Here is a 23,769-nt window from a genome sequence, read left to right on the forward strand (position 1 = left end):
AAAAAAAAAAAAAAAAAAAAAAAAAAAAGAGGAAAGGGGTGCTAATATTCTCCCCTTTACAAAGTAAGGGACATTCTATCCACACAGCAAAATTACACAGACAGAAATAAGAGTCAGAGGAGGCAATTAGCTCAAGTTGTTTCAGGTTAAAAGTGCATGAGAATAAGACTTCCAGTTAAATACAGTGGCTTGAACACACATATGTAGTTCTGTTACCACTCAAAACTCTTCTAAAATGACAGAAAAGGGAGTTTTAAAAGGTATAAAACAGTGGTTTTCAAGGTAGGGTGCAAGAGTCCAGCAGCATCAGCATCACCTGAGCCCTTGTTATGAATGCACATTCCCAGGCCCCACTGAATCAGAAACTTTGGGGAAGGGGCCCAACAATCTTGAGTTTTAATGAGCCCTTGCAATGATTCTGATGCTTGGAGTTTGCGGACCGCTGGCATAAACTCCTAAGGACTAGGAGTATGTGGAAGAAGAGAACAGCTGCTGGAGAATCTACAGGTAATGGAAATAGATGTATCAGAATCCAAGAAATTACTTTCTAAAACAAACAGAGGGAATGTGGAAGAGAGAAGATCTGATATGCCCTGCAAATACCCTCAGAGGCTCTGGAACGGATGATATCAGGTATATCTAGAAGTGGAGCTCAAGGAGGAGTTAAAATAGGGTTGATTAAAAGACTGGGAAGCAAGCAGACCCCAGACCTCTCGTCAGACTTCATGTGTCTGGGTGCCTGTCCCTCCCACCCCTAATGGGAGAATACACCTGGAGGTATATTCTCTGGAGATGCTGTTTCTGAGTCTAAGGTAGGGAGGGTTCTTAATGAAAAGGGGAGGATTAATAAAAAGTATATACACTGACTGTTAATATATAATATAAATAAAAGTATATACACTGACTGTTAGTTTCCTATGGCTTTGTAACAAAATAGTACATATCTGGTGGCTTAAAGCAATGCACATTGAGTCTCCTACAGTTCTGGACACCAGAATCTAAAATGAGTTCCCTGTTGTTGGCAGGACTGTACTCTCCCTGGAGATTCCAGGAGAGAATCTGTTCTTTGCCTCTTCCAGCTTCTGGGGGCAGTTGGCAGCCCCTGGCTTGCAGCCACATCACTCCACTCTGCCTCCCTGGTCACATGTCCTTCTCTTTGTCTGTCTGTTTCAAATCTCTCTCTGCCTCCCTCTTACAAGCACACCTGTGATGGCATTGAGGGCCCATCCTGATGATCCAGGCTCATCTTCCCTTCTCCAGGTCCTTAGCTTAGTTGCATCTATAAAGATCCTTTTTCCAAATAAGGTAATGTCCACAGATTCCAGGAATCAGGACCTGTATATCTTTGGGAGGCATGATTCAGCTTACCACAGTGACTGCTGAAATATCCAGCCTTCTGTGCCCAGTCAGTTCCTAGTGTTGACAGCAGAAGATCAAAGAGTTTTCTCTCATTGGGTTGCCCAATTAGCAAACAAATAAACAAATCATCACACCAAATCTACAGGGATACATAGTTGAATTAGAATTTCAGATAAACAACAAAATTTTTAGTATAACTCAAATATTACATGAGACATACTTATATTTAAAAATTATTGTCTATCTGAAGTCCTAATTTAACTGACCATCTTATATTTTATCTGGCAAGTCTATTCTCTGGCAAATCTGAAAAGGCCAAACAAAAAGTTTTAAAGATACTGACATTGGGGGCCCCTCAAGAAAACTTCAAGTCAGATTACCACACAGTTCAATTCAAAGTCAGCAAGCTCCACCTATCTGTGTAGAACTTCTGATCTGCAACTCAGTACCCTGTCCTCCACTCTTAGTATGGACATATTTTTGAAGAAAATATCCAACATGAATAATAGATTTAAAAAGCAACACTGAGGAGAGACTTATCTGCTAAAGAAAACTTTTTTAAAAGCCTATTGTTAATACCTTCAGAGAAATGAGACAGTGCATCCATGAAACAAGAGCAGGATGTTATAAAAAAGGAACAAACAGAGAACTAAAATGAGCTCTAGTAATTAGAAATATAAGTATGGCAGCAGAAACAAAAATATCAAAGAAGGACTGGGAGCTAAAATTGAGGAAATCTCCCAGAAGGTAAAGCAGAAAGAAAAAGAGAAAGAAAAAAAAAAAAAAAGATTTAAAATAAGTAAGAGAACAGTCCAGGCAGTTCAACATTCAATAACAATAGGAGTTCCAGAAAGAATAGAACAGGGAAGGAATTCATTAATAAAATAAGTCAAGAAACTTTCCAAGAACTGAAGAACATGAAAAGGGCAATCTTCAAGAAGATGAAGCTGACAGATTAGCTGATGTGTCTCAATGGATTGGAAAGAGATTAAGTTGGGGATTTAATTAGTAGGAGAATAAGTACATAGGAAACTAAATGAACAGAAGAAATAGGATAATTTGACTTCAGGGAAAAAGTGCTATGTAGAAAAGAAAAGTGATGAGCTAGTCACAGCAATGTAGATCTAGGATGTGGAGCGAACCAAAACTGACGCAGCAATACGACAGGCATGTGGCATGTGGAGGTAAGTTTTCGTGCGTTTCCGTGGGGTAATGGAGGCTGAAGGGGGTGAGATGGTTGGTGGCATGGGATGAGTGGAAAATAGTTAAACCTACATTTTCTTGGTAGTAAGTCAATATAAACTGCTTAAAAGTGAAAAATCAAGAAGTTGCAATATATGCCTGTCACTTAGAAGTAGGGACATCCAGCTGGGCATGGTGGCTCACACCTGTAATCCCAGTACTTTGGGAGGCTGAAGCGGGCAGATCATGAGGTCAGGAGATGGAGACCATCCTGGCTAACACGGTGAAACCCCATCTCTACGAAAAATACAAAAAATTACCCAGGCGTGCTGGTGGGCACCTGTAGTCCCAGCTACTCTGGAGGCTGAGGCAGGAGAATGTCATGAACCCGGGAGGTGGAGATTGCAGTGAGCAGAGATCATGCCACTGCACTCCAGCCTGGGGGACAGAGCGAGACGCCATCTCAAAAAAAAAAAAAAAAAAAAAAAAAGAAAAGAAAAGAAGTAGGGACATTCACTATCAAAAGATATCAGTCAACAGTGTTGGAAGTAGTTGACTTTGGATAGGGAAATAAGGGCTGCAGCAGGGCAAACAAACTGCTGGTTTTAGTAACCAGCCTTGTAGAACTATGTGATTCCTGCCAAAGTGCCTGAATAACTTGAATAAAATAAAAACTAATGTTGACTGGGCACAGTGGCTCACACCTATAATCCCAGCACTTTGGGAGGCTGAGGTGGGTGGATCACCTGTGGTCAGGAGTTCGAGACCAGCCTGGCCAACATGGTGAAACCCTGTCTCTACTGAAAATACAAAAATTGGCCAGGTGTGGTGGCGGGCACCTGTAATCCCAGCTATTTGGGAGCCTGAGGCAGGAGAATCACTTGAACCCAGGAGGTAGAGGTTGCAGTGAGCCGAGATCGTGACACGGCACTCCAGCCTGGGTGACAGAGCGAGACTCCATCTCAAAAAAACGAAACAACAAACAAACAAACAAACAAAAAAACCACTAATGTTAAGAAATGGTGGCACTGCTGCTAAGACACATCAGGAAAAGTTACGCATTTGTCAGAGGGCTTTCTTTTATTGCTTTGGGTGGACTCAAACCCATTCTAGTGTGACCCAGCCAACAGGAAGACATGGAGGTTATTTTCATCTCAGAAGGCTGTTTGGGAGGACATACAGAAGAAACAAAGGCAATTCTCCAGTATGTTTTTCAGGGCCATGAGAAACATATTTAACCTAGGCAAAAAAGACCTGTTTAGCAGATTGGTCAGCTCCCCTTCCGTAAGAGAACAGCCACATTCTTCCAGCACCTTCTGCATCTTGCATATGGATATGTAGTTGGTTTTGGATTTATCGATTTTGGTGAATGCTTTGCTGATATCTTGATAGCGGTCTGCAAGCTTATCCCTGAAAGAGAGTACATTGCAGATATGCCCTAAAATCAGGAAAACAACTCCTTTAAAGCAAACATTTCATGATTATTCTAATGCAATGAGCCGATGGCTCATCTAAGAACTAATTTTGAAGATGTTTTACAGCCTCAGCGTAACACTGACATTAAAAGATATCCCGGAAAAATTGTAAGTCCGTATCATTATCATTTTGTTATTGCCATCATTAGCAAAACCACGCTAGAGAAAGTACAGCTTTGTCTTTGTACTGGAATTGATACTTTAAAAACGGAACCGAGAATGGAAAAAGCTAGTGATTTTACATACAGATATGTGAAATACACACTCTTTCTCAATCAATACCAACTGAGCACCTGTGACGTGCCAGATGCTCCTGTAGGTGCTGGGACATGTCTAGTGAATCAAAGGGGCATTCCCTAGAAGGATTTCCATTCCAGTAGTGGGGAGACAGACAATAAACAGAAGATAGAAGTATAGCATGGTGGGACAGTAGGTTTACAGGCAAAAACAAAAAACACCAAAAAACAAAAAACAAAAAACGACAGTAGGTTTGTAGGTTTGTAGGCTTATAGGCACTTTGGCTGTAGGCTCTTTTTCTTCAGCAAAGACTGGGATGCAAAAGGGTCAGCCAGGGACTGGAGAACAGCTAGTGCCAAGGCCCTAAGGAGGAGTGGAGAAGGGCAGCAAGTGAAGAGTGTGGAGATGGACGGGGCCTTGTCGGTGCTAGGGCAAGGGAGTGCCAGAGACCCTGTTCTTTTTTTTTTTTTTAACCAGGCATTTTATTATTAAGAAACAGCCATCATGTGGTGTGCATCAATGGGCAAATCAAGGGCCATGTAGTGCCAAAGACTCCAAGACTCCCTCCGTGTTTTTTTTTTTTTTTTTTTTTTTTTTTTTTTGAGATGGAGTGTTGCTCTGCTACCCAGGCTGGAGGGCAATGACGCAATCTCAGCTCACTGCAACCTCCGTCACCTGGGTTCATGCCATTCTCCTGCCTCAGCCTTCCTAGTAGCTGGGACTACAGATGCCCACCACCACGCCCAGGTAATTTTATGTATTTTTAGTAGAGACGGGGTTTCACTGTGTTAGCCAGGATGGTCTTGATCTCCTGACCTTGTGATCCCCCGCCTCGGCCTCCCAATCAAAGCTGGGATTACAAGCTTGAGCCACCACGTCCAGCCAACCCGGTTTTTTGTTTTTGTTTTTGTTTTTTTTAAAAAAACTAGGCTTTTTATTGTTAAGAAACAGCCACTGACCAGGCGTGGTGACTCACGCCAGTAATCCCAACACTTTGGGAGGCTGCGGTGGGTGGATCACGAGGTCAGGAGTTCGGGACCAGCCTGGCCAACATGGTGAAACCCCCGTCTCTCCTAAAATACACAAAATTAGCCGGGTGTGGTGGTGGGCATCTGTAATCCCAGCTACTAGAGATGCTGAGGCAGGAGAATCGCTTCAACGTGGGAGGCAGAGTTTGCAGTGAGCCGAGATCATGCCACTTTACTCCAGACTGGGCAATAGAGCAAGACTCTGTCTGAAAAAAAAAAAAAAAAAGAAAGAAAGAAAAGAAAACAGCCACCACATGGTGTGAATCCATGGAAAAATCAAGGGCCATGCTGCCGTCTCAAGTACGCACTCACATGTGACCTCTCAGCCCTGCAAGGCAGTGTCATCAGCCCTGCTTTCTAGGCCAGGAACAGGACAGCATGAGAGCCCAGGGCGGAATCAGGACAAGACCAGGCCTTTCACTCACAGTGAGGGAGACAGAGACAGCATCTTTCTGTCGCTCCCAGCTTCAGGGCTGATTTTCTTGCAGGATGTGTGATCTCAAGTCTCTGTGATTCAGAGACACTGAATTTTCAGTCTGGGAAAATTCTCTCCTAACTTGAAAAAGTTGCAGATAAGGAACTCAAAAAGTGCAGAAATCTTCAAGAAACAATAATCTTGCACTTGATCTATGGTGGACTGGCTGTAAATTCAATAATTTCAACTCACCCAGGTCCCTGAAAATGTCTTCCTTTCAAACTGAGTAATATGCCTGTCTGATGGGCTGAGACGTGAATTCCTCAGGGGAAAGAATGTGCTATAAATTCTAGAGACGAAATCTTTGGTGGTAATTGGCTACCACTTCAGGTATGTATTTGTGGGAGAGGATGCCTAGAAAAAATAATCCATAGGAACAGAAACATCAGGACTCTGGGAGAGGCGAGATTCCGTGGGAACGTTCAGGGTGGTGGAGAGCAGCATTTACTTTGAAGCCACGGGGGTGATCAACTCCCTTGTCTTGCTGGCCTCCAGCTTGGAATGGGCTCCCATGACATTTGAGTACTTCATACAAACGACTGCAGGAACCGTGCTGTGCGTGTATACCAACAGCAGCAACATTCTGGATTCCCCTACAGGTGTACATTGAATTCAGTCCCATGTTGCAGAATGATTACTCGTCATCACAACTATTATATTCCACTTAATTCTTCAAAATGAAAGCAAATGAAGGTAGAAAAAAAATCCAAACATTTTTTTGAGATACATATTTTTAGAAAATTGAAGCATTCAGCATTTCTTGGACTGGTTTCCAGGCGGTAATTATTTCCCTTGCTGAGTAAATATGTGCACAGAGTAAATGAGGGTTTAGAGCACAGATCATAGCACAGTGCCAAACAGAAACGGTGTCAGCCGACACTCAGCGACAAAGCTGCACTGGGTCTGTGTCCAGTTCCTGGTCTGGGCAACAAGACAGAGGCCAGAAGGGGGCACTGTTATGGCCAATGGACAGCCACAGAGCCCCTCACACACAGGCCTCAGCCACAGGCCTCCCCACTCTGGTGCTGCTGAAAAATTGCACACCTCTCCATTTGCATTTTCCAATGAGCCTGTGTTATGTGGCTCATTTACTGCTGCTATTCTGATTCTGAATCTTCAACTGAGACTCAAGCAAAAAGAGCAAGGCATGGAAAATAAATGCAAAAGAAAACAGATTTTCTTAATCTTCAAAATGTATTTTAGGGTACTCCAAACAAAATGAATTCCCTTAGATTTCAGAGGCAAATACAAAATTGTGGTCACTTGAATGGAACATGACTCACATCTGTCAATCTGATCAGAGTGTCAGTATAGATGAGGAGGTAAAAAAAAAAAAAAAAAAAAATCCTGGAAACATTGAATCTTCATTGGAAAGACCCACTGACAGCAAAATCTAAAAACAGGCCATCCTAAAGGACAAGGTTATTTGGGAATTTTTACAAGCCGATATTTTCGAGGAAACCGAAATTGGTCATGCATTTGTCTTCTTTACTAAGAGAGCATGGGTGGGGCAAGGGGGAGTGGGTGAGAGTGAATTAGTTAACTGAGCTCGATGATCTGAAATGCATTGTCTTGCAGCTCGCAGTTCTTTTAGCTGCACGCCCATGCTCCGTGTGGAACAGAGGTACAGGCAGAGAAAGAGTGTACTGGGAGTGCCCAGGATGCACAGTTTCTCTCCTAGAGCCTCATTACTCACAAGTGGCAGGAAAGACGAGAAGAGAAGACACGAGCGGGTAATGAGGCCAACCCTGTCTAGTAAAGATAAATTCCACTTTTTCATTAGCTTTATGGCATATTTGATTTATACCAATCTTGTGCATACTTTACTTTGAATTTCACAAACTCAATTCTCTGCTTTCAGGCTTCATAACTCAGTAACTTAGATGTAATTCAGGGGTGTGTTCAAACTGCTCTTCTCTTAAACCCCGTTTAGCTATTACATTTCATCCTTGTGTCCTTGGCATTCTCAGTTCCTCTGGAGATTCATTCATTCATTCAGGTGCTATGGGAGGTGGTAGGACAGAGAGTGAATCTTGCCTTTTGAAATGACAGACAGGAGACAGACTCACAAACATGTAAGAGCAAGATGGAGCTAAGGCAGAGCTATAGAGCAGCAGGTAAGAGCCACATGTGTAGGGGGTATGGATGGGAGACCAAGGATTGCGATCATGCCAAGAAAATCTATCTCATTGCTGTAGTCACATCATATGCAGCCCAATTTTTTTCTCTGTTATAAATGTTAAAAATATGACATAAGTAGCTGGGCGCAGTGGCTCATGCCTGCAATCCCAGCACTTTGGGAGGCCGAGGCAGGAGGATCACCTGAGGTCGGGAGTTTGAGACCAGCCTGACCAAAATGGAGAAACCCCGTCTCTGCTAAAAATACAAAAGTAGCCGGGCGTGGTGGTGCATGCCTTAATCCCAGCTACTCGGGAGGCTGAGGCAGGAGAATTGCTTGAACCTGGGAGGCAGAGGTTGCAGAGAGCTGAGATTGTACCATGGCACTCCAGCCAGGGCAACAAGAGCGAAACTCCATCTCAAAAAATTTGAAAGTAGGCTAGATATGGTGGCTCATGCCTGTAATCCCAGCACTTTGGGAGGCTGAGGCGGGAGGATCACAAGGTCAGGAGATGGAGACCATCCTGGCTAACATGGTGAAACCCCATCTCTACTAAAAATACTAAAAGATTAGCCAGGCGTGGTGGCAGGTGCCTGTAGTCCCAGCTACTCGGGAGGCTGAGGCAGGAGAATGGCATGAACCTGGGAGGTGGAGCCTGCAGTGAGTTGAGATCATGCCACCGCCACTCCAGCCTGGGTGACAGAGCAAGACTCTGTCTCAAAAAAAATAAAAATAAAAATAAAAAATAAAAAATAAAAAATAAATTTGAAAGTAGACAAAGAGTTGCTGGATGGATTAAAAAACAAGATCCAACTATATGCTGCCTATGAGAAACTCACTTCACCTATAAAGACACATATAGACTGAAAGTAAAGAAAAGGAAAAAGATATTCAATGCAAATGAAAACCAAGGAAGAGCAGGAGTAGCTATACTTATATCAGATAAAATAAACTTTTAGTCAAAAACTAAAAAGGCCTGAAGGTCATTATTAATATAAAGGGATCAGCTCAGCAACAGGATGTAACAATAGTAAACACATGTTCACCCAGCACTAGAGCACCCAAATATAGAAAGCAAATGTTGATATACCTAAAAGGAGAGCTAGATTGCAATACAATAATAGTAGCGGACAACACTCCACTTTCAGCAACGGGCAGATCATCCAGACAGGAAACCAACAAAGAAACATGAAGTTAAACTATGGTCTAGGCCTAATGGACCTAACAGACATTTACAGGACCTGTCATCCAACTGCTGCAGAATACAGATTCTTTTCATCGGCACATGGATCATTCTCCAGGATACATCATATGTTAGGCCACAAAACATGTCTCAGCCAATGTGGAAAAGTCAACATAATATCAAGTATCTTTTCTGAAATGGAATAAAACTAGAAACCAATAAAAAGAGGAACTTTGGAAACTGTACAAATATATAGAAGTTAAACAACATGCTCCTGAATGACCAATGGTCAATGAAGAAATAAAGAAGATTAAAAATGTATTGAAACAAATGAAAATGGAAATACAACATACCAAAAATCTATGGGATACAGCAAAAGCAGGGCTAAGAGGGACATGTATAGCAATAAATGTCTACATAAAAAAAAAAAATAGAATGACTTTGCATAAACAATCTAACAATGCACCTCAAGAAACTAAAAGAGCAAGAAAAATCCAAACGTAAATTAGTAGAAAGGAAGAAATAAAATCAGAGCAAAAATAAACGAAATTGAGACTCAAACAATACAAAAGATCCACAAAATTAAAAGTTGGTTTTTGAAAAGATAAATAAAATGGACAAACTTTTAGCTAGATTATGAAAAAAAGAAAGTCCAAAAGAATTAAATCAGAGATAAAAAAGGAAGTATTACAAGGTTAGAGATGACAGAAATAGAAAGTATCATTAGAGACCGCTATGAAAAACTATATGCTGACAAATGGGAAAACCTAGAAGTGGATAAATTTCTGTCAAGATTGAACCACGAAAAAGTAGAAAATCTGAACGGACCCAAAATGAGTAACGATATCAAAGCACTAATAAAAAGTCTCCCATCAAAGAGAAGCCTAGGACTTGATGGCTTCACTGCTAAAATCTTCCAAACATTTAGAGAAGAACTAATACCAGCTCTACCCAAACTTTTTCAAAAAATTGAAGAGTAGCGAATACTTGCAAACTCATTCTATAAGGCCAGTAATATCCCGATACCCTAAGCAAACAAGAACACTACCCAAAAAGAAAACTGCAGGCCAAAATTCCTGATGAACATACACGTAAAAATCCTCAACAAAATACTAGCAAACCAAATTCAACAACACATTGAAAGGATCATTCACCATGACCCAAGTGGAATTCATCCCAGGGATGCAAGGATGGTTCAACATATACAAATTAATAAATGTGATACTTCACATCAACAGAATAAAGGACAAAATTACATGATAATTTCAACAGATGCTGAAAAAGCACTTTATAAAATTCAACATCCTTTCATGATAAAAACTCTCCTCGCAATGAATATAGAAGCAAAATACAGGCCATATTTGACAAACTCAAAGCTAATATGATACTAACCAGGGAAAAGCTGAACGTCTTTACGCTAAGATCTGGAATAAGACAGGATGCCCACTTTTACCACTTCTATTCAACATAGTCCTGGAAGTCCTAACCTGAGCAATTAGGCAAGAGAAAGAAATAAAGGGCATCCAAATTGGAAAGGGAAAAGTCAAATTAGCCTTGTTTGCAGATGACATGATCTTACATTTAAAAAAAAACCTAAAGACTCCACCAAAAAATTCCTAGCACTGATAAACAAATTCAGTAAAGTTGCAGGATACAAAATCAGCACACAAAAATCAGTAGCATTTCTACATGTTAACAGTGATCAATCCAAAGACGAAATAAATAAAGCAATCCCATTTACAACATCTACAAAGAATATAAAATACCTAGAAATCAGCTGAACCAAAGAAATGAAAGATCTATACAGAGAAAACTGTGAAACGCTGATGAAAGAAAATGAGGAGGACACAAGTAAAAATGAAATGATATTCCTTGCTCATGGATTGAAAGAATTAATATTGTTAAAATGTCTATACTATCCAAAGCGATCTACTAATTCAAGCAATCCCTACCAAAGTATCAAATGACATTCTTCACAGAAATAGAAAAAACAATCCTAAAATTCATATGGAACCACAAAAGACCCCAATTAGCTAAAGCAATCCTAAGCAAAAAGAACAAAGCTAGAGGCATCACGCTACCTGATTTCAAATTATACTACAAAGTTTTATATTTACTAAAATAGCATTGTACTGGCATAAAAGCAGACACATAGAACAATGGAACAGAGTAGAGAACCCAGAAGTAAATCCATGCACTTACAGCAAATTCATTTTTGTCAAAGGCACTGAGAACACACACTGGGGAAAGAAAAGTCTTTTTAATAAATGGTGCTGGGAAAATGAATATCCACATGCAGAGGAATGAAACTAGATCCCCATCTTACAACATAGACAAAATCAACTCAAAATGGATTAAAAACTTGAATGTAAGACCACAAACTATGAAACTACTAGAATAAAACATTGGGGGAAATGCTACAGGACATTGGTCAGGGCAAATATTTTTTGGATAAGACCTCAAAAGCACAGGCAACAAAAGGAAAAACAAACAAATGGGATTACATCAAGCTGAAAAGCTACTGCACCATGAAGGGAACAAAGTGAAGAGGCCACCTACCGAGTCAGAGAAGATATTTACAAACTCCCCATCTGACAAGGGATTAATAACCAGAATACATAAGGAACTCCAACAACGCAACAACCTGAAAAGAAATAACCTGATACGAAAATGGCCAAAATACCTGAATAGACATTTCTCAAAAGAGGACATATAAAGTGGCTAAGACGTATGAGAAAAATGCTCAAGGTCACTGATCATCAGGGAAACGCAAGTTAAAACCACAATGAGATATCATCTCATCCCAGTTAGAATATCTATCATCAAAAAGACAAAACAGAAGTGCTGGTGAAGATGCAGAGAAAGTGGAACACTCATCCACTGTTGGTGGAAATGCATAATACCATGAAACACAGTACGGAGATTACCCAGAAAACTAAAAACACAACTACCATATGATCCAGAAATTCTAGAATACTGCTGAGTATATCTCCAAAAGAAAGGAAATCAGTATATCAAAGAGATGTCTTCATTTCCATGTTCATTGCAGCGCTGCTCACAATAGCCAAGATCTGAAATCAACCCAAGTGTCCATCACCAGATGAATGAAGAAAATGTGGCACACATACTCAGTGGAATATCATTTAGCCATAAAAAAGCAGACAATTGTCATTCACAGCAACATGGACGGAACCAGACATCATTACGTGAAGTGAAATAAGCCAGGCACAGAAAGACAAATATCACACGTTCTCACTCATATGTGGGAGTTTAAAAAGTTGATCTCAGCCAGGCTCAGTGGCTCACACCTGTCATACCAGCCCTTTGGGAGGCTGAGGTGGGTGGGTGAGCTCAGGAGTTTGAGACCAGCCTGGGCAACATGGTGAAGCCTCATCTCTACTAAAAATACAAAAATGCGCTAGGTGTGGTGGTGTGCACTGGTAGTCCCAGCTACTCAGGAGGCTGAGGTGGGAGGATCACAATGTGAGCCTGGAAAGTTGAGGCTGCAGTGAGCCATGATGGAGCCACTGCACTCCAGCCTGGGTGATGAAAGTGAGACACTGTCTTAAAAACAAACAAACAAACGAACAAACAAAAACGGTTGATCTCATGCAGGTAGAGAGTAAATTACCAGAGGCTAATTTACCAGAGGTTATCAGAGGCTGGGAAGGGAAGGGTCGGGAGGGAAAAGATAAGAAAAGCTGGGTAAGGGGTACAAAAATACAATTTAATAGAAAAAATAAATTATAGTATTTGATAGTACAGTAGAGAAATTATACTTAACAATAATTTTATTGTTATATACAATTATATAACAATAAAATGTTATATTGAAATACATAAAAATTTTATTGTATACTTCAAAGTAGCTAGATTTAAAAATATCTAAAAGAGTATAATTGGATTGTTTGTAGCACAAATGATAAATGCTTGAGGTGATGGGTTCCCCATTTACCCTGAAGTGATTATTACACATTGCATGCCTGTGTCAGGATATCTCATGTAACCATAAATATATGATCCTATTATGTACCCACAAAATTTTAAAAAAATATAGCTAGAAGAGAAGATTTGTAGAATTTGTAGAAAGATAAAGGTTAGAGATGGATATCCCAATTACCCTGATTTGATCATTACACATTGTATACAAGTATCAAAATATCACACATACCCTCCAAATATGCACAACTATTAAATATCAGTTTTAAAAAAGGGAAAAGAATCATGTAGGCTCCCACCATCCAAATCCAGTGGGGTACCTTCTGCACAGCATCTTCTGGTCCCGTGCACCTGCTCGTCCATTTGATATTGTTCCATTCACGGTACACATACTGCCCAAAACCTAACTGCCTGTTAGCCCTTTACACAAATGTTTCCATGTTCTTCCACAGTGGCCGCAGCAGGCATGGGCAATTTCATGCTCTTTCAGGCTGCTCTTTGCTAAGCCAGTGCACTAATTTGGGATTGGAAGGTATTCCCTTTGTTGTTGTTTTGCTGTTAAAGACACACTGCACTTTGGGAGGCCGAGGCAGATGGATCACTTGAGGTCAGGAGTTCAAGACCAGCCTGGCCAACATGGCGAAACCTCACCTCTACTAAAAATACAAAAATTAGCTGGTCATGGTGGTGTGTGCCTGTATTCCCAGCTACTCAGGAGCCTGAGTCAGGAGAATCGCTTGAACCCTGGAGGTGGAGGTTGCAGTGCGTTGAGATAGTGCCTTTGCACTCTAGCCTGGGAGACAGAGCAAGATTCCATCTCAAAAAAAAAAAAAAAAAAAAAAAAAAAAAAAAAAAAAAAAAAAAAGACACACTGCAGGTCACCCCTTCCAGTTGCTAAGCTGTTGGCTTATTCTGAATTATTTCTTGGGGATAAAGTCCTGAAAGTAGAAGTGTGAGTTAAAGAATATGTCTGGTTCTTTCCTTTATTCATTCAACAGATATTACTGGGTGCCTGTTTGGTGCCAGACACCAGGTAAAGTGACAGACATCCCTAGGGAGCCTGCATTCTAGTTGGGCCAGGGGAGTGGCCAGGCAATACGCCATCCACAACTTAAAAGGATCATTTTCAAGGGTGACCCATAAATATGATGGATGATATAAGATTGTGACTGGGTAAGATGGAATGGGCTATTGCTTTTCAACTACTCTTTGACTTCGCACCAATTTCTAGAATCGACAGCAGTGAACAAGCATGATTATTTCCCTGTAACTTTGCCAGCATGGGAAGATACCATTTTAAAATAACTTGTGCTGTGAGGCCAGATGTAAAAGGGGACTTCCAGATGATGGCCCTGTGGTCCTTCCTCACTCACCTGGCTGCCACGGCCTTCTCTGTGCTCTGCTGCAGTTCCTTCATCTCTTCCTGTAGCTGCTGTGGCTTCGTAAAATGCCCCATGAAGTTGAAATAATCCTCTGCGCAGGGCCGATGGACAGCAGGTGAATAGTTAACACCCAATTTCTGTAAAAATTCCTGGTAAGTAATGTGCCCTTTTCCCTTGGTGTCGTAGCTTAAAAAAACAAAAACAGAAACAGAAAGCACTTCTCAGTAGCCACTAAGGTGTGCTGGTGCTCAGGGTTTGGAAAATGCCTGCACCATCCATGAGGAGATCATCTTCCGTCCCTCACCACTCAGAGCCCGCCCTGTGGACCAGCGGCATCAGCCCGGCCTGGCAGAGCTGGAAATGCAGTTCAGGCTTCACTCCCGATCCGATCGGCATCCGCATGTTAACAAGGACCCCAGGTGACTCACAGGCACATCAGCATTCAGGACGGTCACGCCACACATGCACACATGGCCTGCCCGGAGAGAGAGCAACCTAAGCCACTCACCTGTCATTCTATTAGAAACACAGTTGTGACTACAGAAAATTAAAGTCAACCCCTCCATAGGTTTAGCAGGTGTTTTTGTTGTTTTTTGTTTTGTGTTGTTTTTGAGACAGAGTCTCACTCTGTGGCCCAGGCTGGAGTACGGTGGTGCGAGCTGGGCTCACTACAACCTCTGTCTCCGAGGCTCAAGTGATTCTCCTGCCTCGGCCTCCCGAGTAGCTGGGATTACAGAGCCGGCCACCACGCCTGGCTAATTTTTCTATTTTCAGTAGAGACGGGGTTTCACTATGTTGACCAAGCTGGTCTCAAACTCCTGATCTCAGGTGATCCGCCCGCCTCGGCCTCCCAAAGTGCTGGGATTACAGGCGCGAGCTGCTGCACCTCTCCCGTTCAGCAGTTTTTTAAATTGAATACTTACCTGTGAGAGGAACTATGCTAAGGTTTAGAAGAAAATTCTTCAAAAAGCATATTCAATCTTAAAACTCGAATGAGTGAATGTCACTTGATTCAAAGATGGTAAAATTCCCCATTTTGTCTTTGAAGAGATGCCAATTACATACAGCCAATGAGAGAGGCCAGTAAGGAAAACAAGATAAGAATTATGCTATGCACCTTTTATGTCATTTTCTATTATTGAGATTTTTCTGAATTAGAACTCATTAAAAAAGGCATAATGGAGGGTTTTATCTCCCAACGTTGTTCAAATAGAATAGAATTACTTCAATAAAATTTTAAGGCAAATTGCCAATTTTCTTTAAAGAAAGAAAGCATTTATTTTTACAGAAAGATCTTGGTCCTCATCTAATCGATAAAAATGGCATTTGCAGATGTGATTTTCCCCGGATGAACTCAGAGTTACAAGGAATGAGACTACATTTAAACAATGTTGCCAGCATAATTCTCCCATCAGGATGTTGCTTGGGCATTTGTCTGATGGAGTAGAAGTACAATCGGTTTTCCTTTGAGAGGTAGAGCTCCCTTTTGCTCTGCTCGTTAACTGATGAGATCCTAGAGGATCTATGGAACCCACAGTTGCCTGCGACACACTAAGCCCTGTGTGACTGTTGGAGCTGACTTAACAATAAAGAAAATATCCCTATTGACCACACTATTGTCCTCAAGGGGAAGGGGTGGTGGGTAGGAGAGAAAGCAGATAGATGTTTGGGTAAATGTTGCTTCATGCACTTGTGTTAAAACTTGCAGAGGCTCTCAGGAGTTGGAAGACCACCACCCTTCCCAAAGGCCATGTGGGCCTGTCCCCACAGGTGCCCATGAGGGCTCTCTCCATGCTCCCTTGCCTTCTGTGCCCTGCAGATCCCTGCTCCTCTGCCATGTGTCTGCCATGCACCTGCTGCCTCTACACAGCATTCACCCCATTCTCCACACAGACTCCACCTGACAAGGTAAGAAAAGCCCCCTTGGATGACTTCCTCCACTACTTTGCAGGCAGGGTGCAGATAGAGGGCTCTAGGTAAACACCAGCTCACCGGCTCTTCACCTGGCAAGGCCCTTTCCTGCTCCAGCGATCAGTTCCTCAGCTGGGAGCCCTCACGGGCAGTCCTAGACATGAGGTCTCAGGACAGTGCCCCGCCCAGCTCCTCCTGAGACCATCAGCTCCTTATCCCCTGCAGACCTTTTCAGGTGTCTGTTATGAGGATGACCTTAATTTTGCAACCCAGAAAAGTACGCTTCCACCTTTATTCAGTGAATTTTGTTTTTAAAACCCAGCAAGACAACACACCCTCAGAAAGAGGCCTACGGGCTCTGCAGTGCCTGAGGTTTCTCCTGTGGCTGTGGAAGAGCTGTGGTCTCAGCAGCTCCATCAGGGGCAAGCACCTCCAGGAGGGGCCTCCCTGTTGCTGGCGATGCTAAGATGGCTGCAGGGAGGAAGCTGAATTTCACATGGACATACCTAGGAGGCAGAAGGGCCGCCATTTCTTGAGCTTCTAGGGTGATCCCAGGGCCATGCCTGTCTCCTTGAACTACATCAGGACTCTAACTTGCCTTGTGGCACCAGGGCAATGTAATAATACAAACCTGGTCAAGATGCCCTCTGAATAAAGCTCCCAGGGGTTCCTCATTCTGACAGGAGGGTTCCTAACAGAATGGTCCACAGCCTACCCACCTGACAAGCAGCCCCCAGAGAGCAGTGCACCTCTTTTGGAAACCTCTTTCTCCTCCTAAGTCAAAAGAACCATGACCGTGCCTTCCTCTGAGCTCCTCAAGGCGCGGTGAGGACTGGACGGGTTAGTGCACATGCAGATACATGGGGCGTGCATGTTGGCATTTGCAACTGCTCTGTGCCACTCAAAATTTCTCCCACATCCTGCCTCCATCCAGTTCCTAGGTCCATGTCGTATCTGCCTACTAGATGGCAGGTTTCTTGAGGAGAAACTATGGTTTATTCATTTTTTACAAATTCACAGCATCCAGCAACACACTTTGCATGAGCTACGTTATCCATTCATGGCTGCTGGGCTAAGAAAAGTGAAGGGAGTTCATTTCTAAGGAAGGACTGCCCTCCTGGTGTGCTGTGCTCAAGGGCTTACCAACAACAAACTTTCCATCATGACACTGGAACTGAATGAAAAGGCATTCTTAATTACTTCATTAATAAAGATCAGAAACATTCTATTCTCAGCCAAATGAACAGAAGACTAGATTGCACAACTGCAACTAAAATATTGTTGTGAATGTGATTAATAAGCAAGCTAATTCAGCTTATATAACCTCACCGTTCATTGTATAATCCTTTGTGTAACATTTTAAAAAACCAACTTGCCTATAAAGGTTGAATTTTCAAATGGTTCAGCAACAGATGTGCCAGGAAAAAATGTGCACATAAACAGAGGACCCACAAAAACTCACATTTGTGGATGGTGATGGCCACTCATTTATGATACAATCACATTACTCTGCCCATTTATTGTACACACAGCAATTCAATTGTACCCATAATTTGAGTATGCTCACATTGATTGGTCTACTTTGCTGAGAATGTCTTAGTCCTTTATGCTCAGTTTAGGCACTTAATTCTCACATACATTTCAGAAGTATCTTCAAATGCCACTGTCCCTAGAGTTATAGGGCAGAATGAGGAGGTGTGGTGCAAGCCCTGTTGATGGCCTAGGCCAGGCAGCAGAGGCAGACACAGCACCTCATGCAGATGGGGACACAAGGAATTCTCTCAGGTACCATCTTGGAGGGAGGTCTGATGACTCAAATAACTGCTGTTTAGAAATGAAAGTGCCTGATATGGTTTGGATTTGTGTCCCTACCCAAATCTCATGTCAAATTGTAATCCCCAGTGTTGGAGATGGGGCCTAGTGGGAGGCGACTGGATCCTTCATGAGTGGTTTAGCACCATCCTCATTGTGCTGTTCTCGTGATAGTGAGTTCTCATGAGATCTGAATGTTTGAAAGTGTGTGGCACCCCCTACCACCTTCATCCTGCTCTGGCTACATGAAGCGCTGGCTCCCTTTTTTTCCTTCCACCATGATTGTAAGTTTCCTGAGGCCTCCCCAGAAGCCGAGCAGATGTCAGCATCATGCTTCCTGTACAGCCTGTGGAACAGTGAGCCGATTAAACCTCTTTTCTTTATACATTACCCAGTCTCAGGTATTTCTTTACAGCAGCGTGAGAACAGACTAATACAGTATCCAATTGCTGGAGCTGAACATGCTCAAGGGGCATATTCAGTTAAGTTCTGGTGGAATCGCAGAAGATCAGACACTATCTGCTCCAGTACCCATCAAGAGCCAAAATCCACCCATTCCACTCCCCAGTAAGAAGGGGGTTAGCCTTAGACAAAGACATGCCAGACACGAGAACCACACTTCCTTCAAGGACGGCCTGCTGGGGTCCCAGATGGCTTTAATCACTGAAAGGGCCTTCATGTTGAGCTTGGAGTCCACCTGGCTAGCACATTTCCAAGTCAAGCTTATTTGTATTCAGTGCTTCTAAAAGCCAGCCTCTGACATCACATCCCACTGAATCTTCCCGTTTCTGAGCTGATAATCTTGATCATTCAACCTTTTAAAATCCTTCCCCATCTTGAGGCTCCCTGTTCAGAGGTTCCACCTGCCAGGCACCGAGTAGGTTCTCTCTGGGCATTGCTTTGCTTGAGCTAATAGAAATGGCCTCACTTCTTGCGAAATGAAAACCATAGGTTTTTTTTTTGGTCCACATGAGTTGCTGTACATAGCACAGCTGCTTTTTCATAGTCTCTTCTGTTTATATTTGAATACTGAGATATAACTCACCTGCCATATCAAGAAATGTGCATAAATTGGGCATTAATTATCTCCCAAACTTTCTGGCAGGTCTGCTTGGCTAGCTAGTTTCACACAACCAACAATCTCCACGGATATTTCTGAGCCTGCTGTTTTCCTACTCAGGTCTTCCCTTCGGTGTATTTTTAGAGTACACCCTCTCCCTCTTCAGAGTTTTCTAGCAAAGTTTGTTTTAGATTCAAATAGTTGAATATTACCTGATTAAAGGAGGCTACAGAAGATGCTCGGAATGCCAAGCCCTCCCCAAGGAGGTGCCTCCCATGCCCAGGGTCAACACTGAGGGACACCCTGTGCCTGGCCTTCCAACTGAAACCACCTTTACAAAAAGCATGACACTGAGAGAAATCTGACGTCGCCGACTCTATCCTGCTTCTAACCACACGAGCTGTCGTTGCTCATTCCTGGGCATAGGCCAAGCTAACTATGGGAAGAATTTAATCTGTAATTTAACTTTAAAGCAAAGATGATAACGGTCCTTTTGCAAAACTAACCGCTTCCTTGCTCAGGGATTGAAACCACCTTTGTAAAACTCCACAAGGGGTCGGGCACAGTGGCTCATGCCTGTAATCCCAGCACTTTGGGAGGTTCAGGTGGGCGGATCACAAGGTCAAGAGATTGAGACCATCCTGGCCAACATGGTGAAACCCCATCTGTACTAAAAACACAAAAATTAGTTGGGCGTGGTGGTGCATGCCTGTAATCCCAGCTACTTGGGAGACTGAGGCAGGAGAACAGCTTGAACCCGGGAGGCGGAGGTTGCAGTGAGCCAAGATCATGCTATTATGGGCCAGCTACCTGGGCGTGAGATGGGTCATGGGGTTACCATACCTCAATCTATATGCTCAACTGCATCACAAGGAGCAGGACTTGGAGTTCCACTACTAATTGTCAAAAAGACTAGAAGGACTCAAATGCATCCAACCCTGCAATTCCAGGTCCATAAGTCATTCTATCAGCAGTTTGATCAGCCAGTGCCCAAGCTTCCTCCATCAATCAAAAACTTACTTGCTCAACCAGCTGAAAACATAGCTGGCAGCTTAGGAATTTTCTCATGCTATGTATGTGGAGGAACTAATATGGGGGACCAGTGGCCATGGGAGGCAAAGGAATTAATGCCACAAGATAACTTCACTTTGCCTACCCCTGCCAGTGAACCAACAGCCTCAGCAAGTGTTCAGTTGTTAAAAACCTTCATAATTGGAAAGTACTGTATCACTCGATGGGGAAAGCCTTTCACAGAGGCAGTAGGAGAAACAGCCTGCCTAGGGCAACAGTATTGACAAGACTAAAAGCAAAACTCTATGGAGAAACACCCAGAATGACTCCTACTTACGAGATCCAAACCCCTTCCCTCGATTCTCTACTCTAAGCCACACTTGGCATCAGCTAGAGGCTCCAAATGCTTGGAAGGCTCCCTCTGGCCTATATTGGATCTGTGAAGCACGGACATATCAGCAACTGCCAGCTAAACGGACAGGGGCATGTGTGTTAGGAACAATCAAGCCATCCATCTTTCTGATTCCTCTAAAGCAAGGGGGAACTCTTAGGATATCCAGTTTATGATGAAAATAAAAGAACTAGAAGAAGCATAATCACAAAAATAGACACAAATATCAAAAAGGATGTGGACATAGGAAACTGGAAAGATAATGAATGGCCTCTTGAAAGAATCATTAAATATTACGGGCCAGCTACCTGGGCACAAGATGGGTCATGGGGTTACCACACCCCAATCTATATGCTCAACCGCATCATAAGGTTGCAGGCAGTCCTTGAAATTATAACCAATGAAACGTCAAGGGCACTAGATTTATTGGCAATACAAGCAACACAAATGAGAAATGCTATATATCAAAATAGATTGGCTTTAGATTACCTCTTAGCCTCAGAGGGAGGAGTATGTGGGAAATTTAATTTAACCAACTGTTGCCTAGAAATTGATGATAATGGCCGAGCTGTCATGGAAATCACAGCTAGAATGTGCAAGTTGGCCCATGTTCCAGTTCAGACTTGGTCAGGGTGGTCCCCGGATTCCTTGTTTGAAGGATGGCTCTCAACCTTTGAGGGTTTTGATGGCTCAAAACCCTCATTGGTGAGTTCTTGCTTATTCTTGGCATCTGCCTCATCCTCTCTTGCCTTTTACCCCAGTTTATTAGGAGTATTCAGTCAACTATAGAGGCAATAGTAGCCTGACACACTACCGCGTGGTTGTGGCATTATCCAAATATCAGCCACTGCCAGTAGAAGCAGCTCAGCTCCGCAAAGAGGTGGCAAATAGTGGTGCTTTCTATTAACACCTTTATTATAAGAAGCACCAAAGCGGGGAATGGAACAGGAATTAAAAGAAATTAAATAATGTGTAACCAGAAATTCAGTTGTATGTAAGAAAACCCATTTCCTCCTGAGAAAGAGAAAGAGCTGGAGTCCTTTAAAAATAAACTGCCTGCTTTTCTGTGGCTAGTGAGCCTTATCTCACCTCCTTTCCCAGGCATTGTGAAGACCCTGTTTCTCTAGTTGTGCAGCTGCAAGGTCACTAGGCAGATAAACTCAAGTCGTAAAACATGTTTTTCAAAAGTAAGAAATGATGTGATGCACGTCTCAATTAATTGAGTAACTGGCTTTGTTTCTTGCTTCTGTAATATGCAAGAAACAATTGGTCTCTCTGATTCCTTAAAAACCCTGCTACAGTGCCACTGCACTCCAGCCTGGCAACAGAGTGAGACGTTGTCTCAAAACTAACAAAAAACTCCACAAGGTTAGAATTATGGTTCAGTAGTCGTGTGGCTGGAGGTCACAAGATTTGTAACCTCCTCAATGGCTCCTATAGATAACATCACTATTGTGATATCTAAGACTGCTGTTTGAAGCACCTTCAGAGCTTGCATTTTAATAGGCTAGTTGGTGCCACCTGGACTGGTAGCCCATACCAAGAAACCAGATCATCTGGACTTGTGACCCCCACCCAGGAACTGACTCAGTGCAAGAACACAAGCTTTGACTCCCTGTGATTTCACCCCCGGCCCAACAAATCAGCACTCCCCACTCCCTAGCCCCTTGCCCCTCAAACTAGTCTCGAAAACCCCTAGCCTCTGAATTCTTGGGGAGGTGGATTTGAGAAATACCTGCTATCCTTCCACTTGGCTGGCCCTGTAGGTTATTAAACTCTTTCTTCTCTGCAGCACTTCTGTTTCAGGGAATTGGCTTTATCTATGCAGCAGGTAAGAAGAACCTGTTGGGCGGTTACACCCTGACCAGGACAGGCTGTCAGACTCCAGTTCTGACATAAGCAGCATCCTGTCCTCTGCACAGCTCTTTCCTCTCTGTCCCAGGACTTCCCACCCTCCTCAGGCTCTGGGCCTCTGCTCACAGATGCCTGTCCCCCACCTCTGGCTGCCTCTCTCAGCTAATGACTATGTATTAAGACTCAACTCAGGTGTTGTGTTTGGGAGTTCCTCCTTGAGCTCCTGTGGTAGCTGCCTCCACTGCTCCCTCCTGGCATGTGGCTGTCGTCACTGAGCAACCTGTGGGCAGGGGCTGTCTTTCATCTCTGGAACCTTTGAATCTAGCACAAGGCCTGGCACAAAGAAAGATCCAAAAACATGACTGCTAAATGGTTGGTCAGATGAGTGAGTGGCTGCATGCACTTCCCTCTTGGAGCATCCTTAGCAGTCTCTCCAAAGTCAAACCAAAGTTACTCCTCCTGAAATCTCGCGCGTAGAGCTCCTAACCTGGCTTCAGTGAGCAGGGTTCCTTTCACAATGGCCTCCTCCAGGCTTGCAATGCTTTATCCCTTTAACCCTCCACAGGCCAGATGACATCTGCATCCCCCTTGGCATCCCTGTGCCTTCCTGGCCTCTGTGCAGTTTGCTGGGGCCCCTGGGGGGTGGGCTCTGAGCAGAAGTGTGGCACTCATCCCTGAAAGCCTGCGTGCAATCCTGCAGCTCTGCAGTCCCACCTGGGTGGGTGGAGTCCTCCACTAAGAGGATAACACCACAAGCTGAAAGCCAGCCAGGTCCCTGAGTCACTGCTTGGAAGCAGGAGCCACTAGACACACAGCAGGCTTTGGGTGAATGAGAATAAAACACAGACATGCTAAGCCACAGAGATCTGGGGGTCAATCGATGAATTTACTTCAGTAGCATAAACCAGGCCCTCGGGACTGATCTGAAATTCTAAAATAGTGCACTTCATAGGTGCTTGAATAAATGTTGACTGAATAATGGATGTTGAACATTTTTTTCCTTGTCTATAGTCTGTCATATTTTTTACTTCTGTGTTTTCAGAAAAGCATGACGGTATTTTCCTATTTGCTTCTGCCTGCCCAGTTTCTGGGGGCTGTCCTCTCCTGACAGTCAACTTGGACCTGCTTAGACTGCCAGAGCTGATGGGATGTGTCCTGCAGGCCCCTGACGCTCCCCAAGTTTGCCGTAGACCCTGGTCATCAGGAACATTGTGGTGAGGGTGCTTCACTAACACCGTGAGACAGCCCCATGGGGAGGAGGCCCGTTTCTGTTGCTGTTTCGGGGCCCAGGCTCCTTCCTGTTGTTAGGGCAACTGAAGGAGGCTTCTTGGTGCCTGGACAACCTATGGCG

The 23,769-nt window shown here is 43.2% G+C and overlaps 1 protein-coding gene across 3 annotated transcripts in view; it reads right to left on the bottom strand.

Moving 5' to 3' along the window:
- EFCAB6 (EF-hand calcium binding domain 6) overlaps positions 1-23,769 on the bottom strand; it is a 324,746-nt gene that overhangs the window by 75,145 nt on the left and 225,832 nt on the right. For all 3 annotated transcript variants that reach the window (XM_017850034.1, XM_017850033.1, XM_017850035.1), the window contains 2 exons: positions 14,371-14,565; positions 3,796-3,951 (listed from right to left, as the gene is read on the bottom strand). In XM_017850034.1, coding sequence (XP_017705523.1) covers positions 3,796-3,951; positions 14,371-14,565 — 351 coding nt within the window. The remainder of the gene's footprint in view (positions 1-3,795; positions 3,952-14,370; positions 14,566-23,769) is intronic.

The sequence above is a fragment of the Rhinopithecus bieti genome, unplaced genomic scaffold, assembly GCF_001698545.2.
Source record: "Rhinopithecus bieti isolate Rb0 unplaced genomic scaffold, ASM169854v2 scaffold_33210, whole genome shotgun sequence".
Classification (NCBI taxonomy): domain Eukaryota; kingdom Metazoa; phylum Chordata; class Mammalia; order Primates; family Cercopithecidae; genus Rhinopithecus; species Rhinopithecus bieti.